At 42.6% G+C, this 20,283-nt stretch overlaps 1 protein-coding gene across 1 annotated transcript; it reads left to right on the top strand.

Annotated features, from left to right (window-relative positions):
* The first annotated feature begins 270 nt into the window (after positions 1-270).
* Positions 271-19,881, top strand: RND3 (Rho family GTPase 3). Its single transcript, XM_059051537.2, has 5 exons — positions 271-1,521; positions 2,010-2,097; positions 14,044-14,153; positions 17,084-17,218; positions 18,875-19,881. The coding sequence occupies exons 1-5, from the start codon at positions 1,372-1,374 to the stop codon at positions 19,124-19,126; spliced, it is 735 nt and encodes a 244-aa protein (XP_058907520.1). The 5' UTR covers positions 271-1,371; the 3' UTR covers positions 19,127-19,881.
* The last annotated feature ends 402 nt before the right edge of the window (positions 19,882-20,283 follow it).

The following is a 20,283-nucleotide window of genomic DNA, read 5'->3' as shown; positions in this document are numbered from 1 at the left end:
ATAGCCAGTATTTTATAGTAACTATAAATGGAGTATAATCTTTAAGAATTGTGATTTGCTATATTGTACACCTGAAACATATGATACTGTAAATCAACTATACCTCTATAAAAATTTTAAAAATAGGTGAAACCTCCTGCTAACTTGAAGCACAGGAAATGAAGATGAGAAAAGAAGGACTTTTTATAGGGAAGAGAGAACAAACGTGTGGCCATTTTTAGTCCTCTCTGAGACTTTCAGGTGGGTGGGTAGGGGGAGGATGTGGAGGCAAGGTGGAGAGGGAGCGAAGGGTTGTACCTGCATTTTTCAGCCAAGCAAATTTCTATTTTCTGGGTCCAGCCTAGTGTGCTTTGATTTCAGAGAAAGGGAAGCTACAGATAAAGGAATTAAAGGGCAGGATCAGAATCCCTCCTACCCCCTCTTCTCACTGACAGGGGCAATGGCTGACCTTGTGTGTGTAGGTCCCTGGTGCAGTAGGACTGAGTTTCCAATGGCTTTGGTCACTCAGTTATGACTATCTTCCACTTTTCTTTCTTCTCCCCTCCCACCTCCCCTTCCCTCTCCTCAAAACCTTTCTCTCTCCTCCTGAGTCGCTGGAACTCACTGGTTTCAGAAGCCACTCTATTGCTGTGACCAAGGCAAGCCAGTTCCGGCATCGGAAGTAACCCGGCTTAGCTATTGTTCCATGGCCTATATACCTGATACAAAACACTTTCTAAGAAAATACAGCCACTTAACCCTTCCCCACCCTTCTCTGTTGGGCAGGAAATGTTTTTGCTTTCATAAATGTTCATGAGGCTTCCGTAGATCAGCCCCTATGAAAACGTTCTTTCAAGAAATTCTGATAAAAATCAATATGCACAGACAATTCAGTTTCCCACCTCCTCCTTGACTTGTACAGTCCCATCTTTCAGCAAGGCGTCATTGGGGTCTTCAAGTCGTCGCAGAGCCCTAGCCTGGAAATCGATCCCGCATGGTCACCCTAGAGGGCGCATTGTCTACGTGTTCTGCGAGGAACCAGACGGCGCTCGCTCCCAGGCTCCATAAAAGGGGAGGAGGCGGATCAGTTTCCTTCTCCCATTGAGAAAGAGGATTGGAAGGCCGGGCGTATAAAGCCGCGCAGAGAGCGTGAAACAAAGCAGTCGGATCGGAATTGGACTTGGGAAGCGCCGGGTGGAGTCAGGCATAAAACTTGTCGGAGGAGAGTAATGAGCCTGCTCCTCTAGCTCTCCTCGTCTGCGCGGCGCTTCAGGGGTTCCCACCAGCCTTGCGATTTATTTTTATACATCTGCTTTTTATAGAAAGAGAAATATATATATTTTTTCCTCTTAAGTGAAAATTTCTGTTTCAAGAGAAAATAAGGCAAGATCAATGAAGGAGAGAAGAGCCAGCCAGAAATTATCCAGTAAATCTATCATGGATCCTAATCAGAACGTGAAATGCAAGATAGTAGTGGTGGGAGACAGTCAGTGTGGGAAAACCGCGCTGCTGCACGTCTTCGCCAAAGACTGCTTCCCCGAGGTGAGTGTGGCCCGCCGGGGCTGCGAGGAGGGGGGGCGGCCCGGGGGATCCCCGCGTCGAGGTGGGTTTCCCCCGACTTTCCCCCCTTCACCCGTTTTTCTTTTTTTCAGCCGTCTTTCTCACCATTTACTACTTTCCCCCTGGTTAGACTTCCCGGAAAGGGAAAGTGGGCTGGAAGCGTTGAGACGCTGGGATGCGCCTGCACTTTCTGCTGCTAGCTTCTGAAACTTGTTCGGTCCTGTGTGCAGAATCTGGGGTTGGGAGATTTGGATCCTCGGGTCTTGGTGGATCCGGGTGGGGCGAGAGGAAAGTTAGGGGTTTCGGAAAGGGTCCGCGTGTTCAGTGTGAGATCTGGTGGGTGCGGGGTTTGGGGTTTCGCTTTTCAGTTGGAGAGTTGGGGAGGCGATTATCAGAGGGTGTTCTGCGGGTGTCGTGCATTTTAAGATAACCTCTTTGCCCTCTTTTTTTCCCCTGTCCATCTTGTCCAGAATTACGTCCCTACGGTGTTTGAGAATTACACGGCCAGTTTTGAAATCGACACACAAAGAATAGAGTTGAGCCTGTGGGACACTTCGGGTAAGAGAGTCATCGGACCGCGTGGCGTTCGGGCGGGTTTCCAGCCGCTCCGGGGTGCGCGGCGGGTAGCGCGACTCCGCGCCTGGCAAGCTCTCAGCACGGGCCAGCGCGCCACCAGCGCTAGCTCTGCGCCGCGCCTTTAACTTTGCTTCTTACGAGGGATTCCCTGCGGGGTGAAAATTGTGTCCCTTCTGAGTGGGGGTGGGGAGACGACATTGGTTCGGGGGAAAGCTGTGGAAAGAGAGGGGCGCTCTTTGCCCGAGGGGTGACCCAGTGGTAGAAAATGCTTGTAGCCGGGTGGCCGCGGAGCTGTGCCCGAGTCGTCTCGGGGCGGCCTGGAAGGCCAAATGTTGGGGGGAATGCGTGTGCCGCCTTGGAATCAACTGGCTCTCGGATGCGAGCGCGCCCCTCCAGGATCTAACCTGCTGCTTGGTGACTAGGCGGGGAGCGCGGAGAGGGTGGTGGGAGAAAATCCCCAAAGCAACGCAGGTACGGGCGGATTCTGCGCTTGGGGAGAGAGGAAAGTGAGCCCAAGCGCCGCGGCGCTCGTGACACCTACTGCCTGGAATGCGCTGGCGGCGCGGGCAGCACCCTTCGGGCGGTCGCCGGGCCTCCTCTCCGAGCTGCCAGCCGGCAGATCCGAGCCTCCCCCGCCCGCGTGATCACTTGGTGTCCCCCGACCACGCCATTCCCTCCTGACCCATTGCATCACCCTCCTCCAGTCTACAAGGCGGGCCGTCCTATTCGCCTTTGACCTTCCCGTCCAGTTGAATTATTGGCATGGTGAATTATTTTCTAGGGTCTGGGGTTCAAGGCCGGGTTATCGCCTTCCCGCGCGCCCACCCACCAACCTGGCGCGCGCTGGTAGGGAGGGCCGGTTACAGCACGGAGGGGAAGTGGAAGGCTTCCCCGCGCGGCCGTTAGGGGTTCGGGCTGGGCCAGGCGCGGTGGGGGCGGGAGCATCCCCGGGAACCTCCGGCTGGAACCCAGGCACCCGCCGCCCCAGCCTGCGGTGCCTGGCTGCAGAGTGCTGTTCCCAGGAAGGGCGTAGCCTCTGGAGGAGGAGGAGGAGCCAGTGGGAAGGCCGAGTGAAGGCCCCTGAGCTTAGGTCTGGGAGTTTAGCAGGGAGCTGGGCTGCCGCGGGTGAACCGAGCCAAATCCCGGGTGAAACTAGGGAGGAGGCGCACGCAAGTGTCAGCACGCAGGCTTTGCTGTCCGGCGGAGAGGCCCGCGAGGTGAACCTGCGCTCAGCTGGGAGTGGCCTCGTGGAGGTGCTTCTGGGCTGTGCGAGCTTCCCACAGCCCTCGACTTTAGCCTCTGGAGCCCCCGAGGGACGCAGGGGATTAGAGAGCACAAGAAGAGACCTTGACTGACAGGGTCGCCGGAGGCAGTGCCGGCACAAAGGCAAGTGAGAAGTCTCGCTCGAGCGCCTCTCACGGTTGGTGCCAGATGCTCCGAGGGCTGCCGTAAGATATGCAGATTTTGTTTCTCCCTGGAGAGTCAGGCTCTTCCTGGAGCCTCGCCAAGGGTAGCAGAACCGGGACCTCACCGTGTTTTGTACTGAGGATTGCACACTCGAAACTATAGGGAAGGTGGTGATAGACGGAATTCTAATATTTTCTTATTTCAGTAGTTTCCATCATCAGATTTGTACACAGCCTAGTACTTAATGGGCTCAAATTCCCAGACATATCATGGTATTTGTTACGCCTATTGGGCAGGACAGCTGGTATGGTACCAATAATTAACACCGATTCTCAACCCCTTCCCCCAGCCTGTTTGGACCTAATGCGTGATAAGAATTATTTAGGTATGGGGTCTGTGAGTCTGATCCAGTCGTTGATACAAAGCTATGTTTAGATCTTAGCTACTAGTTACCACAGACTTCTGTGTGCAGATCCTCTACCTCCCTGAGTCTCATTTCATCATCTAAAAAAAAAAAGGATACAGAACCACATAATGTGCAGGATCTCTCCCAGCTGTATACTTCTCGGCTTTAGATCACCAGACAGGCAAGTCTTTTTGTTTCCAGGGATGTTGGTTGGCTTCAGCTCTTGGTCCCAGTGGATCTGCCATCCCATCCTGCAGTTTTCACCACCTACAAAGCAAGCCAGGCTCTGAACAGAGCCAGTGCTTTCTGGTGGATTTAAGGAGACACATTTGGGCAGGGAGGGGGCGTGGGTGGGCTTATAGGAATATTGGGTTGTGCATCCCGTCTCAAGCTTCAAGAGTCACAGGACCACCAATGGAGATTTTAAATTAGGTGCGCAAAGAGCCAAATTGACTTTTTTTTTTAAAAAAGAAGAGAAAAGGCACATGTTTAACAAAGCCTAGAAAACAAAATGTGGGCAGTTTATAGTTGGAGGCTCTGCTTCACATGTGCAGATAAATATCACTTCTTATATTTTCAAGTACTTAATGCAAACTACAGTTTGTGGTCTCTGCACACATAGCATCATGCCTTGCACACAGTAGTCACCCAATAAAATCTGTTGAATGAACAAATGAATAATCATATGCGTCATTTCCAAGGAGATGAGAGTCCCTGACATTTATTACCACTGAATTACCTGTGCACAAAGAATGGCAACTTTATAAATATTGCCTTTCATCAAATTAAAGATAATCACCTGAAATGAAGTCTGTAGTGAAATAATCACTTCTATTTTTGTTTAATGAAACAAAACCTATGCATATTTAACTAAAATATAAAGGTTTGAAAAGACTGTGATTAAGAAAATATCACATAGCAAAATTATCCAGTAATGAAATCTTAGTTCAAATTTAGATTGAGTTTTATACATAATGGGAAAAAGGCATAAAGGAATTATTTAGAATCCCATTATGTTGTTTGTGAGGTGAAATGTGAGTTAATTAAACACAGTCATGAAGCATTGCCTGGATTCTAGGAATAGACTGTTTCCACCAAAAATGGTTTATCATTCATGAGTGAAATACATCTAGCAAGAACTGTTGCATCAGCAACTAATCATTTCAAGTATCTTTAACAGTTTTTCATTTCATCTGAAGCTTTTCATGGCAAATTTCTGAACAGGATTATTTTTAGACAAACATTTGACATTTTCTTTGCCCACTAAGACATTTGTTTAGTTTGGGTTGTGAAAATAATTGTGTATGCCTGATACCTCTTGATACATCTACTTTTTCCAACTGCTATCAATTTAACTCTGGAGAAAAGATCCAAGCCAAGTGTCTAAAGTCCTAAAGTCAGATTTTTTTTTTTCCCCTTCTAGAACTTTGTGAAAGTTAGAGGGAAAATGAGGCATGTAACTTCTCCTACATAGGGAGAGAGATGGCATAAACTTTGTCCTTTGAATGGCATTCACATCCCGCTTAGCCTCCTAGCAGACATTAGGAGATGGAAGCTGTTCTCATATCCGGTTTCTGTACTTGGACAGCGTCTCTTAAGGGGGTCTCCTTTTCCCCCCAGCAGCATACGATTATGCAAAGGCAGAACTCTGCCAGTTTGGGTGTAGGAAAGAACATCAAGTGGAATTAGGATTTGTGGGGCCTCGTTGCACCAAGAGAAAAGATAATTCATTCCCTACTTTCTGAGGCACAGTAATGTATAGTCCCATTTTCTCTCTCTCTCTTTCCCTCTTCCTTTCTGCATCTACTATGTGCAGGGCTTCTCTCAGGCCTTAGAGATACAGAGTTAATTAAAATATGGTCCTGCCCGTAAGACACATACAGTCCAGGTAAGGCAGAGAGTGGGGGGAAGGAAGCTCTCCCCACTTAGTGTAGCTCACCTGCAACCTATGATGAGCCAATTTTGTCAGATTCTTGAACCCAAGTGCCCTTTCCATCTGATTGCTGTGGATTTCCCTTGTTAGGCATCCCTAATGCTGATAGATCTTCTAGATCCTCAGGCAGGAAACTTTTCCCACCGCCCCCAAGGCACACACCAATTAAAGAAGCAGCCACAAATGGCACTTTGCCAGTAGATTTCCTATGGCTGCTTAAAGTTATTCCAGCCCCCCTAAAAAGAAACACAATTTGAAAAGATACATGCACCCCAATGTTCATTGCAGCACTGTTTACCATAGCCAGGACATGGAAACAACCTAAGAGTCCATCGACAGAGGAATGGATAAAGAAGATGTACATGTATACAATGGAATATTACTCAGCCATTTAAAAAAAGAATGAAATAATGCCATTTGCAGCAACAAGGATGGACCTAGAGATTGTCATACTGAGTAAAGTCACAGAGATAGACAAATATCATATGATATCACGTATGTGTGGAATCTAAAAAAATGGTACAAATGAACTTATTTACAAAACAGAAATAGAGTCACGGATGTAGAAAACAAACTTATGGTTACGTGGGGGAAAGTGGGATGGGGAGGGATAAATTGGGAGATTGGGATTGACATATACACACGACTATATATAAAATGGATAATCAACAAGGACCTACTGTATAGCACAGGGAACTCTACTCAATACTCTGTAATGGCCTATATGGGGAAAGAATCTAAAAGAGTGGGTATATGTATATATGCAACTGGTTCACTTTGCTGTACACCTGAAACTAACATGGCATTATAAACCAACTACACTCCAATAAAAGTTGAAAAAAAAAAAAAAAGGAAACAAAACCCTCTTATAAGTAACAGCACTGTGACTCCTCTAAGAGGTAGTCTTTGGATACAGGTTTATGTCCTTGATTTTAATGAGAAATATTTCCTATTCCCTTTCATTGATAATAAGATGAGCATTTGGATTAAAAGTTGCAGAAATGCTCCTGTCGATTTTTCAGATTCACTCAGTGAGTTTCTACAAAACAATGGGTAATGGTTTCAACATTCTGAAGTGATAAGTGAGACCAAAGTAGTCTTGTGCTTCAGAATCTGCCAGATTTGCCAAGCATAGAGGCAATTTGTAGCATGAAGCCAGTGTCTACTAATAATAGAAACTTTGTCATTTAAGGATCACCATATCTTTTCCTAAGTGATTTGATTGCAGTGTAATTTCAGCACATGTGATTTAGGGAGTAATAATCATTCATTTCAGCTTTTAACCAGGGCAAGTTAATGCACATGTTATTTAAGTCATATTGTAAGCTTTAAAATACTCAATTCAGCTGCTAATATTCGCCCACAATAACTATGCTGTTGCCTCATAAACATTCTTTTGAATCCTGTCCTGATACAAGGTTCTTTTAGGCCACGAGTGCTAAAGTTAGCACTTCCTGTACTAGTTTTTAGCAGTATTAACAGAGAATGTAGTATTCTTAGGGAAGAGAGGAAAATCTTAATTACTCATGGCCTGACTTTGAGGACAAACTCCTCTATAACCATGTCTACCTATCAATATATTGTTATATTTATAGATCATACATCAGGTTTGAAGAATAGTCTCAGTGACAAGCACTCTTGAAATATTTCTTAACAGGGATGGAAATGTTTCAGCAATGTGGACGTTAGTAAATAATTAATCCAGAAAAGCAGCAGGAAAAGGATCACTGGTCCCTTTTTTGTGATTTAAGATGTAAATTAACACATCAAGGCAAGACTTATAGAAATGATTGAAACCAGTAAACATTTTTTAGGGCATTCGGTGTGCATGAACTCTGCTAAAGGCTGTGGGAGCAGGGACAAGCCTGGCTAGGACACTGCCTGCCTCAAGGTACTCACTGTCTAGTACTCGTTTACAGGAGGCTGGGCCTGGAGGTTCTAAAGCTGGATTCACTTAGCAAGAAGATCCAAAAAACTGTTGAAGGCTGCAGGGCCAGCCCAAGCCCCCTGACTTGTGACTCATCGAAGCCCACCACAATTTCTTCTTCATCTCTCGAAGTTGACTCAGTTCTTAAGAACTCTTTAACATCCCTCCCACTTGGAAACATGCTTACGTGGAATGACTATCAGGGAGAACAAGATTCTGAAAGTTGAAGAATTTTAACTTAACCTTGTTAGAGAAAAGGGGGAGGGCAAGAATTTATGAAGAAGCCAAAGAAGCATGGGTGCTTGTGTTGTGAATATCAAGGGCAAAATTGCACAAAACCAGTTAGATCATAAGGTAGTAATGAGCTCTAGGACCTTAGAGTTCCAAAACCAGGTTCAACTCTTGAGTTTTCACCCTGAAACTCTGTAAGAGATGTGGGTTAAAGGCAAAACAGCCCTGAGTTTGGATAGTGATCTCTAGTAAGAAATACATAAAGCTGCATTTGGAGAATTGTCCACTGTGCAGTGATTTCCATTGAAACTATAGATCAAAAAAAGGAGGAAGATATAAATTCCCTTTCTAAGTTTATATCTGTGTCTAGATCTCTGTCTGTCTCTGTCTCTCTTTAATTTAAACCCCATTTAGTGCCGGGTTTTTTCCAATCTGGCTTCTTGCTAAGTTGCACATTTTCAGTGCGGCATCCAGATTGATCATTCTGATGCCACCTGAAATAACCAGATGTTTTCTCATTAATCCAGTTCTTTTGCATGTAGATGTGACACCAAGGACCAATAGTTCCTTCAGCTAGCTCATGGTGTCTGGTGGTCCATGCTAAATGAATTACTTGTGTCTCATTCATTTTCTGATGCCCTTTAAATGTCTCCTCAGTTACTATATATTGCCAACTTTACTCAGAGACCCCCTTGACATAACAGAAATTTCACTGGCATGAACGTAAGCTGCCTCAGAAGTCCGACCAGGTGTTGCACACATTAGCTTTGAAACATGAGCCTGATGACATAGTATGTGGCAGGGCAGATTCACTCATGGGTTATTACTGAATAATCATGTAATTTTTTTAGATGTATACATATCTACTCTTATCCCTAAAGTTCTGTGACTTACTATAGTTGCACTTTAAGTAAAATGTTTTGATTCTTATATTTTTAAAGTATCTCAGTAGGATTGGGAGTTTAACCCTAAACCTTTATTTAAAGCTCAAAAATAGTCTTATTTCTACCTCTTTGACTTTCTATCCAACTACGTATCTGCATTGTTCCTGGAAATTGAAAATATTGATTCTTTTCTTAATAGCAACAGAGAAATGCCCCCAAATTTTCATAAAATCTGTTTATAATTTCTGTTAAGCTGAACCTGTAGAAGAAACAAGTAAAATATCCTTCCTGGCAATACTTGTTGCATATTTGAGGGCCTGGGGCCTGTAGTGCAGACTGCTTGGAAAAAGAGTTCAACAGTCTTATATTGAGCCAGACCCGAAGTTCTGCCTGGACTTGATTCACATTCCTGAGATGATTGCTGATTTGTGCTTTCACTCTGAGTGGAGATGGCATGACGAAATGGGATCTTGTAATAACTGGGCAGATCATCCACATGCTAACTGCTGTTGAGTACAGGCGTTCTCTTGGTGATCACTAAAAATACCAAAAGCTAATATATTTTCTCTCCCCAAAATATGCAGTATCCCTGATTTTATTGTTCTAGGTAGGAATTTCTTATGGGAGAAAGAGAAGTTGTTCAATTTAAGGTTCAAGTAAAAGAAATTGTATTTATGAAATAGTCAACTAGAGTTTTCAGTTCTCGAGCTCCTATAAAGCCTCCCAGTGTTTGAACTGGTTTTGCAAAAGGTTCCCTAAAGCCTCCCTTTTGGGCATGAATCTTCTTACATTTAATTATGTACATATACGGTGTGTTCTGTCTTTGTGAAGAGATGACTTAAGCAGACAGGTATGTGTCTGCAGAAGTAGTTTCTGGGTGAGGCACTTTGTGACCATTCTTGGGCTGGAAAGACTGCTCTCACCCAGAATTAATGATCTTGAAGACAAAGATGGGTAGACCTGAACAGTTTCAGAAGGCTTTTGGAACTTTGCTGATGTTTGCCAAACTCGAAGGACTCCAAGAACCTCACATGGCACTATTCCAGTCTCCACCCAAGCAAAGCTTGTTCTTTGTGGGGTTTGGGAGCACACATTTTGCCTGTGTGGTGTCATCGTTTCTTTACAGTGTGGAATTTCTTGAAATTTTCCTTTTGATGATCTAATGGTTAAATAGAAAGGGCCTTGGAATAGTGCTGGGTGCTTAAAGTTACACAAAGTATAAGAGAAATGCTGCATCTGGGAACTATCATGTGCAGGAAAGCCTATTCCACGTGGTGAGACAGAGTTTCATTTGACAAGCAAAGCTCAGTACCTAGACTAACTGACTTTAGATCTAGTACTTTCTTGGGTACTAGAGTACATACTATATGTATGTCAGTACCTACTATATACTGCAGTTAAAGTTCAGTTCTTTTCTACATAATACACAATTATTCAGTGTTCTTTCTTGCCTTGTGTTTAGTTCTATAGTTACCTTGGAAGCTTTTCACATGCATCTTTTAAAAAAAATCTGTAGAAGTTAATATTTTACTGTTTGACTTAACAGAATGCTGTAAGGCTTTTCTGGAGGGATGGAGGAGTGAGGGGCAGGTATTGTTCCTGTCTCATCGACTTGCTTTCTGCTTCTTCCTTTGGTGTCACTTCTCCCTCCCTGTATTGCTTCTCACTTCATAGGGGCATTCCTGGAATTCCTCTTTATTTTTTCTTGGCTGACGTGTTAGCCCCTGCCTGCCTGTGATCACGCTGTGCACCCTCAAGCTTTGCTTTTCTTCCTTGCTTTGTGCCGTAGCTTGGGCTTTATAGGCAAGAATTCCAAGTGCTTAAATGCAGAGTAAACACTTGCAAGTTACACTGGATTCACCCCCCACCCCCACGTCCCCTGGTTCCACACCCCGCCAGAAGGTTGTGCTTAGCCGGTGGATTGTTAGATTCTTCCTGGTAGGACAGTTCTTTTATCATTCTCTATCAGTTTTCTTTTTTTACTATGAAAAAATACAGACCATGGATTTTTCTATTCAAAGTTTTAACCATGCCCTATCAAAAAATATAATGAATAAGTGGTCTTGTTACGTTTAATGACATATTACTCTTGTGGTTAGTAGTTGGGCAAATTATGCTTATAACTAATAAATGTGGAGATCAGTTTTATTATTACCTTTGGACACTCTTGTGGATCTAAAAGCGCTGTTCATTAGCAAATGTAATAGGACAGATCAAAGTGTCACTCCTAATTAGATCTTGTTAAAGCTCTTAAAAATTACTTAGGTACCTCAACAAGCAAGGTGGCATATTTCTCATGAATCTTAATATATATATATTTAATATGTATTTTCATTCAAAACATTAAACCAAATAAAAACAAAAGCAGCATCAAAACTCCATAAGAATTTGGTTTCAGTTGCAAACTCCACTTCATTTTAAAGTCAGGCCAGTACCTACATTTTGCAGATATTTGAGTACACCCACTAAGTACAGAAGGCAGTTCCCTTGATTCTAGGAAGCAGGAGTCTCCAGCAGTGACAGAGGGCTGAAGACAAAGCCACATCCCCTTTGTGGCCATAAAATGGGAGGGGGAGAGAAGCCCAGTACACAAAGGGAGGGGTATTCTCTGCAGCCACGTGGTGGCTTGGAAGTTAAAACCATTCCTCTGGATTTTCCCAGTAGTTCGAATTTTAATTACTGTATTTTAGCACCCTTGTAATTCTCCAACTGTCTTTCCTTAATTTTGTGTCTGGAAAGATGGTTTTCACTGTTATGTAGAGTAGTTTTAGATCAGAGATTAGCAGTGTGTACTTATTTTCATCTTAGTCGAAGATTATGTCCTGAGGAATAAGGCACCTGGAGAAGCCTGTCCTCCAAAGTTCAGGTCTGCTGGAGACTGGAAAATATCCACAGCGAGATAGTTTTCTTCCCAATGGGAGTGATTTCCAAGAATGGAGATCTCTGAAGCCTAGTTAGGCTTCTGACATCCTGAATTGTTGGAACACTGTGACTTTCTAGATTTGGGGTCAGGTCATCTCCTGCTAACTTGGAAGAGTAGAGGAAATCCTCGTGTATGTGTCTGGTACTTGGATATCCACTCTATGATCTGGAATTTTCTGATTCCATGTTTGGAAAAAGAGATTCCCCAATAATCACAGCAGAAGCTGTGTCCAGGTTAGACTTTGGAAACGGAAACAGAAGCTGCAATTCAGAAAGTCTGAACTTCACAGAACAAATACGGAAATGCCAGTGTATCCATGTATAGTGATAAGCCATCTCATTTCTGATCCTCTCAAAAATGTTGAAGTTAATGAACTATTTGTGAAATTTTCTTGTAACCTCAGATTTTTTTTTTTTTTTTTGAGTGGCTGAGAAGGCAGCAGCCACAGCATGTCATTTTCAGAAAACAGCCTTTCAGAAACAAGCTTTCAGAAACAGCCTATTCTTATAGGCCTTACTATTTAAAATGGCTTTTCTTTTTTTCTTAACTTTAAACACTTTAAGCTTTTGGAAAGTATCTTTTTGTTGTCAGTCTCTACTCCGTCAGGGTCTTGATTCCAGATGTGGGCAGGGAGCTGCTGTAGCTCAGGACAGATTCTGGCTTAATTGGTCTATATATTTATTCACACTTTTCTTCCTGATTCCTAGAACATTTCCCTTCCTTCTTGCTTGGTAGACACACCTGGCTTGAAGTTGTCACTTTCCATGCCTAAAGCAGCTGGTGAAAAAGCCACAGCATTCCTGGGATTGTTTAGTGAATGCCAAGGACCCACAATATCCTGTGAAAGGAGGATGATGCACCCTAACTATGGACAGTAACTTTGAGATCTCAAGAGCAGACGCCTGAAAAATTTTGTTTTGATAGAAATATAAAAGATTATTGGAAAAGCTTCTTTAGTCTTTCTTGTTCCCTGACTTTGACTTTTGAGGTTTTGATGTATCAGAGGACAACATGTCATGTTTTTTTCTGGAGTCAAATTATATATATATATATATATATATATATATATATATATGTATGTATATATATGTATGTATGTATACATTCCTAGTAAAATGATTTCATGTTGTACTTGTGAAATGTCAGTATACTGAAAATGATTTTTCAAAAAATAAATAACATGGCAGGCTGTTATTTAATTTTATAGGCACACTATTTTATAATAACTGGCCTCATGCAATTGCCCATCCTTTGGGATTTTTAAAAGAATGGAAGAAATTTCCTAAACGACCAGAGGGGGTTCTGTGGTTAAATTAATTGGCTGGTAACTTGAACCTTTAGGGAACCCTGGATTTAACTCAGGCTCAGATCCTTGGATCATGCCTTGATGTCACTCCCAGAGATGGACAAGTGTAAAAAAGTGACAGGATCCAGTATGGCATTTATTACATTTTTTGGTTTTAACAGGAAGAGAGTCTATACAGAGTTTGGGGATAAGTTTAAGTAAGCAAGCTCAAAGGTCATGGCTTATACAGACTTGTAACTTGGAGATAGGGTGGTGCTGATGAGGTTCAAGATGGTTCTCTTTGTGTGGCTGAACCCACCCTTTTCCTCCCTCCCCCATTCTCCATTGTGCTAACAGAGTGATCTTGAATATCGGGCTCTTTCCCAAGAAGTAGCTCTGGTGACTGTGCTTGCTACCACTCAGCTTTCGATAGCAATAGCACACAGCCATAGCCATAGTTAAGACTTCTTGATCTGTTACTAAGTGACAGGCACTGCCGAGGTTTATTGAATCCCAGGTAGGTACTGTTGTCATCTTCCTTTCATGAGTGAAGAATCGGACCCACAGAGACCTGAAGCCACCTGCCCCCGTCTTGCAGTGGTGGAGGTGGATTTGCACTCCAGACCATCTGGTTCCAGATGCTTCTGCCCTCACCTAGGTGCCTTTGGGCTTTACTCTTTGAACTGTGCAGATTTCAACTTAAGACCCTGGCTCCTCCCCTCGAATTTAAGTCAGATACAAGTGAGATTTCCTTGTCTTCGAGTAGAAATGAATATAGTACTACTCAGCTTTTGTTTGCTTTCTTTTCCAAGAATTAGAGGAGATGGGAGCCATGTGACCATCCAAGGATTCAACTCAAAAGTGCAGAGTTCATGCATGACAGGCAAAGGGGATATTCATCTGAAAACTTGTGTTTCTTTGTTTCTTCTCAGGTTCTCCTTACTATGACAACGTACGGCCCCTCTCTTACCCAGATTCAGATGCCGTGCTGATTTGCTTTGACATCAGTAGACCAGAGACTCTGGACAGTGTCCTGAAAAAGGCAAGTGCTGGGGAGTGATGACGCAGATCATTACTGGCCCAGATATAAAGTAGAAACATGTGGTTGGCTGGGAGCTCAAACACTGCAGTTAATTCCCTGCTGTATGTCTCGTAACTAAAACACCAAAAAGGGCACTCTCACATTATAACAGGGTTTCCACTCCTATGTGTCCCAAGTTTTGATGATGAACCTGCTCAACATTTTATTTCATTTTAAGAAACAAAATACCCTTTTAAGAGCCTCTGTGTTTATCCTTTGGGTGGCAGTGGGGCAGCTAAAAATACTGATACTCCATTACTGCTAAGTGTGTCTTCCTTCTTTCCATCCTTCATTCATAGCTTGTGCTTTACTTTACAAGTTTATTTTGACCTCAATTCGGGGATTGAAATGAATGCAGTAATAGCTGTTTTAGTAAAGAAGCTGTATTTCAGTAGTGATGTTATTTATTAGAAACAGAAATAGAATAAATAGGAGAGGAATAGGGGTGTGTTTACAGATATTAGACCAGGTGATGTCAGATACTAGTAAACACAGTCGTGTACACGTGTCACAGGTGATATCACATAGCTAGTTTCTGGAGGCAAAGGTAGTGAGGTTCTTTAGGTAGGGAAGGAACCTGAGGAAGCTCTGGATGGAACCCAGGGGAGGTCAGCAGGAAGGCACCCTATGGCAGGTGGGTCACAGGTCCTGGGGAGGCTGGGCGGGGGGAGGAGCATTCCTTGGGCTCTGCCAACCTAGGACTAAGCCTCCGGGTAGGTAGAGAAAGGCATATACCCGTCCAAGGACCAGCGTGTATTAGCCTCTAGCTGACTTCTCAGTCCTGGCCTGAGTACTGTGGGGTTTCGGAATCAGAACTTCCCTAGAGCCCCCTTCTTTTCCATGCACTCAAGCTTAGTCAGAGGATGTGCTTAAGAGCAAGGCAGTGTCCTCGTATTTTGTGTGTTTTTATTAGTTTATTTTTCCCTATCATGTTTGACTGCTGGCCTTGTGTGTCATTATGAAATTAGGATTTGAAGGTTTGATTTGAAGGATGATTACATCCCCCCTACCCCGTCTCTTTACTAAACATAATATAGTTAGTTCAATGAAATATGAATTTCTTAAAAGATTAAAGGCTCTTTTTAGCTTTCAATTTTGAGTAATGTTTGTATCTAACACATATAATGCGACTGTCAGATTCTGGCAGGAATACACCTTTTCTGCCTTCGATGCTTGTGAATAATTGCTAGACGTGGGGCAGGCCAGAGCCATCACACAGCTGAAGAACAACATAACAACTTGTCTCTTGCTTGTCTGTAGATAAGAGACTGCTGCTTATTTACTGGAGTTCTTACTTGTTGTAGTATCGGGTTATGCATAATTTATGATGAAAAGCCTTGTTCCTGTTTTATTTTGCTTTTGTCTGCTAAGACCAAATGTGTAGTGACTTTGGCCTTAGAGATATTAATGAGTGTGTTTTACATTTGTGTGAAGTTTAAGGCTCATGATAATCCCTGCTATGGTTTGTCTTGATTAATTGAATCCTTTAAGTCCTTGAATATCAAAGAGGTTACAGTGACTTAGAGCTGGAGAGATCTTATTCTTTTTTTCAATTCATCTTCTAGTTCTTACTCCAGTGTCATCTAGCACATGATAGATGCCTCTAAATAATGCTGGAAGGAAGGAAGGGAGGGAGGAAGGGAGGGAGGGCAGGAGAGTTAGGGAGAGTGCGGGAGGGAGGAGTTGGTGGATAAATTAGGCTCTTATGGAAAGTATGTATTATTTCCTTCAATCCACGGGTGTACTTTGGACTAGAGTTCATTGCCCACAGTTCTAGATCTGGAGATGTCTCCTCTAGAGGTCTTTTAAATTACTCCTGCAGGATGTCACTTTTATCTAGTATTATAGACATGACTTCATCACCCCCACTCTCTTGTGAATTCCTTTCCAGAAGACTCAGCTACATCTTAATCATCTCTGTAACCAGCACAGTATTTAGCAGAGCACTGAGTACGCATTTGTGAATGTGGGCAGGGAGAGGCAGGTGCAGATTCCCCATCTCAGCCCCTGAGCTGAGCTCTCCTGTGAACACTCTGAACTCCTGACTCTCGCCCTGATGGCCATCTCAAGCTTGAGGAAGTGAAACCACAAAAAGTCATCCATTTGCTATTTAAGAGGACAATTGGAATTCCCTGCCAGGCATTTCTGGAAGGTTCTAAGAGTTCTTGTTGGGTCATGAAACAACTAGCCAAAGTAGACTAAATTAATAACTTACGTAATTTAAGACTAACTCAAGGACATATGAGCCAAGGGACCAGATGCCTCCCTGATAACCTGAGATGGGCCTTTGCAAATGTCATGGTCTTTATTGATTCAGCCACACCAGTGGAAGCTCCTTAAAGGCAGGACATTCTGTTCTATTAACTTTATCTCCAGTCTCTGAAATCTCAGTAGAGATTCCAGCACATGGTGGCTGCTCAGTCTTTCTAGGTGGGATTAGTGAATGTACATCTGTGCTTGTGTTGGCTCTGCCTTATTCCCAGTCTTCCATGCTGGGAAGTACCAGCTCAACATATCCGAGGATGTAGTCACTTGTTAGAATATATAATTATTCTTAAGGCACTTTTATCTTTCAGAGATACCACAATAATTAAGAAATTGCCTTAGTTACTTTCTCACAACACCCAACAGGTCTCTTGCAGTAGGGACAGTTCAGTTAATGAGTCACAGAGAAGAAGAATATGATTCCCTAATGGATCCACTTTAAAAAGCAGTAACATTTAATGTCTACGTAGAAGATAAATGCAAGTTTGCTTCTGCATCTGAAGTGACAATTTCTTTTAAATGTCCTTTTTGAGTCCCATTTCCAATGCCTGCCAGTGGAGAACTTGTTTTCCACTTTATGGATGCCAGCACTTTGTTAATTTTTCATCTTCTTTTCTCCCCCATAGTGGAAAGGTGAAATCCAGGAGTTTTGTCCCAACACCAAAATGCTCTTGGTCGGCTGCAAATCTGATCTTCGGACAGATGTCAGTACATTAGTAGAGCTCTCAAACCACAGGCAGACCCCAGTGTCCTATGACCAGGTACGTATGTAGTCAGTGGGCACACATAGATTTTAGAATGTCAGAAATGGAACATCATTCATAGTAAATAAAATAGAAAGTAGCTGCTTTTCTAAAGGCTCAACCAGGGGTCAAGGCCAGGTGCTAGCCCCTTTTTTTCCTAAGATGCAAAATGAGCACCGTGTGTCCAGGTCGTGACCATCTGTAAACACAGATGAGAAGGGCTAGCGTTTCTGTGCCTCTGCCTTCACAGCAACTATCCCACCCCTTCCTGGCAGCCCATTGCTCAGATTAATGTAAAAACTGCCAAGTGAGCACCAAAGTGATCTGGGAAAAGGTTTGACTGAAATTGTGGTGATACTTTGATTCTGGACTCTCTCAAAAAGCTTTCCAGTATTTATTTAGCAGTTGACTTGTAAGGATTCGTGTGTGTGTGTGTGTGTGTGTGTGTGTGTGTGTGTGTGTGTGTACATAAGACATGTTTGGAAAAAGAATCCTTTAAAATGTGAAATGCTCTGTCATTCGGTAGGGGACTCACGTGATATTTGATCACTTGAGTGCAGAAACAGTGGCTCATAGTCAACCCTGTATCTCTGCAACTCTCACTGGGTTTAAGTTGAAATAGATTTAAGAGAGAATGTGATCAAAATCAGTAATACTCTTAAAGTATTACTCTTAAAGTTAATCTTATTTTACACTCAGCAACACAATACAATACTTTAAAAAGACCATTGTCAGTAAAATAGGGCACTCCAGAAAACTGTCTTTTAGAGTTTCATCATTTCTGCACGCATTTCCCTCAAGCATTTAGAAAGGAGGAGAATTGGTTTCAGAAGTTCATTCTCTTAAAACTTACCACCAGATTCTAAACAGAGTTCATGTTGAAACAGCTAGAATTTTATTTAGTATTCATTGTTTGACCATTCATACTGTGGTCTTCTTTGTCTTTCATTCCAATGAACAAAAATCTGGCTACTTAAATAAGTCATTTTGATACACACATGCTTATTATTGTGTCCACTGGTTGTCTGGTCCACATTTAGAAATTACATATTTTGTGTCTCCTAAGTAAGTTGTAGATGCTAGAACAGTATTATTCCTTTCCTCAATTTATTTTGTCCCTAAGACATAATCATATACGTTTCAAAATTGATTCTAAATTCTCTTACCCCTGTTTTTTGTACAGCTTGTCTATTAGTCTTGAGTGCCATTTACACTCAAGAAAAGAGAAATTGAGTGCCCCATGAGGTGCTGGAACAGGCTCAAGGGACCAGATCACCCTGCCAGAGCATTTACATTCATGGTCTTCAGCTTTTTTACTCTCTTCCAATAGTAGATTCTCTGGGTAATTCTTAGAATCACCCATACTAACTATCTGATGATCATGGCCCTTGTTTACTGATGACCCAATGACATTAGATCAGCCTTTAGCACCTCTGGGAAGTCAAGCAGTGTCTACTGAGTGATGATAATTGGACATCTTAGGATTGGGTCTTGGCTGCAAATATTTATGAAATAATAAACAAGGCAGTTCAAATGTAAAAAATTGTTTTTTGTCAATACTTAGAAAATTCAGTTAGCATTAGAAACATTTTGCTATGCGTTATCTCGTGGTGTTAGAAGACACACTTCCCCAAAGACTTATTGCTGATCACAATCCCTTTTTTGGCTTCTCAGGGGGCAAATATGGCCAAACAGATCGGAGCAGCTACTTACATTGAATGCTCGGCTTTACAGTCAGAAAATAGTGTCAGAGACATTTTTCACGTGGCCACCTTGGCATGTGTAAACAAGACAAATAAAAACGTTAAGCGGAACAAATCGCAGAGGGCGACAAAGCGGATTTCACACATGCCCAGCAGACCAGAACTCTCCGCAGTGGCTACGGACTTACGAAAGGACAAAGCCAAGAGTTGCACTGTGATGTGAATCTCTGGTTATCTTTAATGAGGACAAGGAAACCTAGTGTGGAAAACACCACCACCAACAAAAAAAAAGGTGAAGTCTGAGCAAAGTGCACAGCCAAAGTCACGTATTCTGGAGGCTTAGGAGGCATTTGGAAGGATGCTCATCTTTTTGGAATCCTGTCCTTAGGTTCGGCATGTAGAACAGACGGTGAGAAGTGAGTTCATTGAAGAGTTTTGAAGTGTGACTTGAAAAATATGCCAAAAAAGAGAGATTCAGATGGGCTAGAGGTTGAGAAGGAGGAATGCGAGTACCTCCAAGAAGAAAAAACACGCTCTGAATGGTGCTTGCGGTTTTGTTTTCTTTGTTACAATCTATTCATGGATCTCTACTTTGATTTAATTTTTAAGTGTTTTAATCTTCTTTACAAAAAGTATATATTAATACACCGTCCTCATTGGGGAACTGGCACTGTGACCTTAGCATTTAGTTTTCTAGAGGATGTGATCTAATTTCCTCCTAGCTCATCATTAAAATGGAAATTGTATCAGGACCCATGGGATATCCAGAGGAAAAGTTGGTGAGGCTTTGAAATCTTGCCATCCTGAAGATAGCTGAGCGAGACGGTTCTCAAGAAAGGCTTCTGAGGTCTTGCAAGATATGCAGACCAGCACTACCAAGATCGAATAGGTCAGCTAGAAAAAAAGTGTCAATTTTTATTCAGTCTGATGGTTCTGTTCATCCTTGTGATTGTCATTAAAAAGTGGTAAATTGCTCAATGTGATATTTTTGTGTGCTGTTTAGAAAAGAGGGTGTGTGTGTTTTTTTTTTTTTTTTGCCATCATTGATAAAAATGCAAAGTCAAATAAAAGGTGTCTTGGTTTGACGTCATGGAATGGTCCAAGGGGGAAAATATGTAGGTACTATTTTTACCTGAAGAGATAACGAATGAAGGATAGTAGCAGAAAGCACAGTTTGTGAGTTAAGCCGTCTGGAATTAGGATACCAAAAGTACAAAGCAAAAAACCTCTTTTGGGATGAAGCTCCGAAGTTTGGCAATATCTGATGATCAGTTTGTTTATTTCACTATCTTTCAATGAACATTATACAGAAGGACCATCTGATCCAAGCTTTCGAGAATCCTTAAAGGAAAATTATGTAATGTCAGTCCTGACACTATC

Source organism: Kogia breviceps, chromosome 2 (assembly GCF_026419965.1).
Source record: "Kogia breviceps isolate mKogBre1 chromosome 2, mKogBre1 haplotype 1, whole genome shotgun sequence".
Taxonomy (NCBI): Eukaryota; Metazoa; Chordata; class Mammalia; order Artiodactyla; family Physeteridae; genus Kogia; species Kogia breviceps.
The sequence above is the reverse complement of the archived record's forward strand: the minus strand, read 5'-3'. Positions and strand labels throughout refer to the sequence as shown.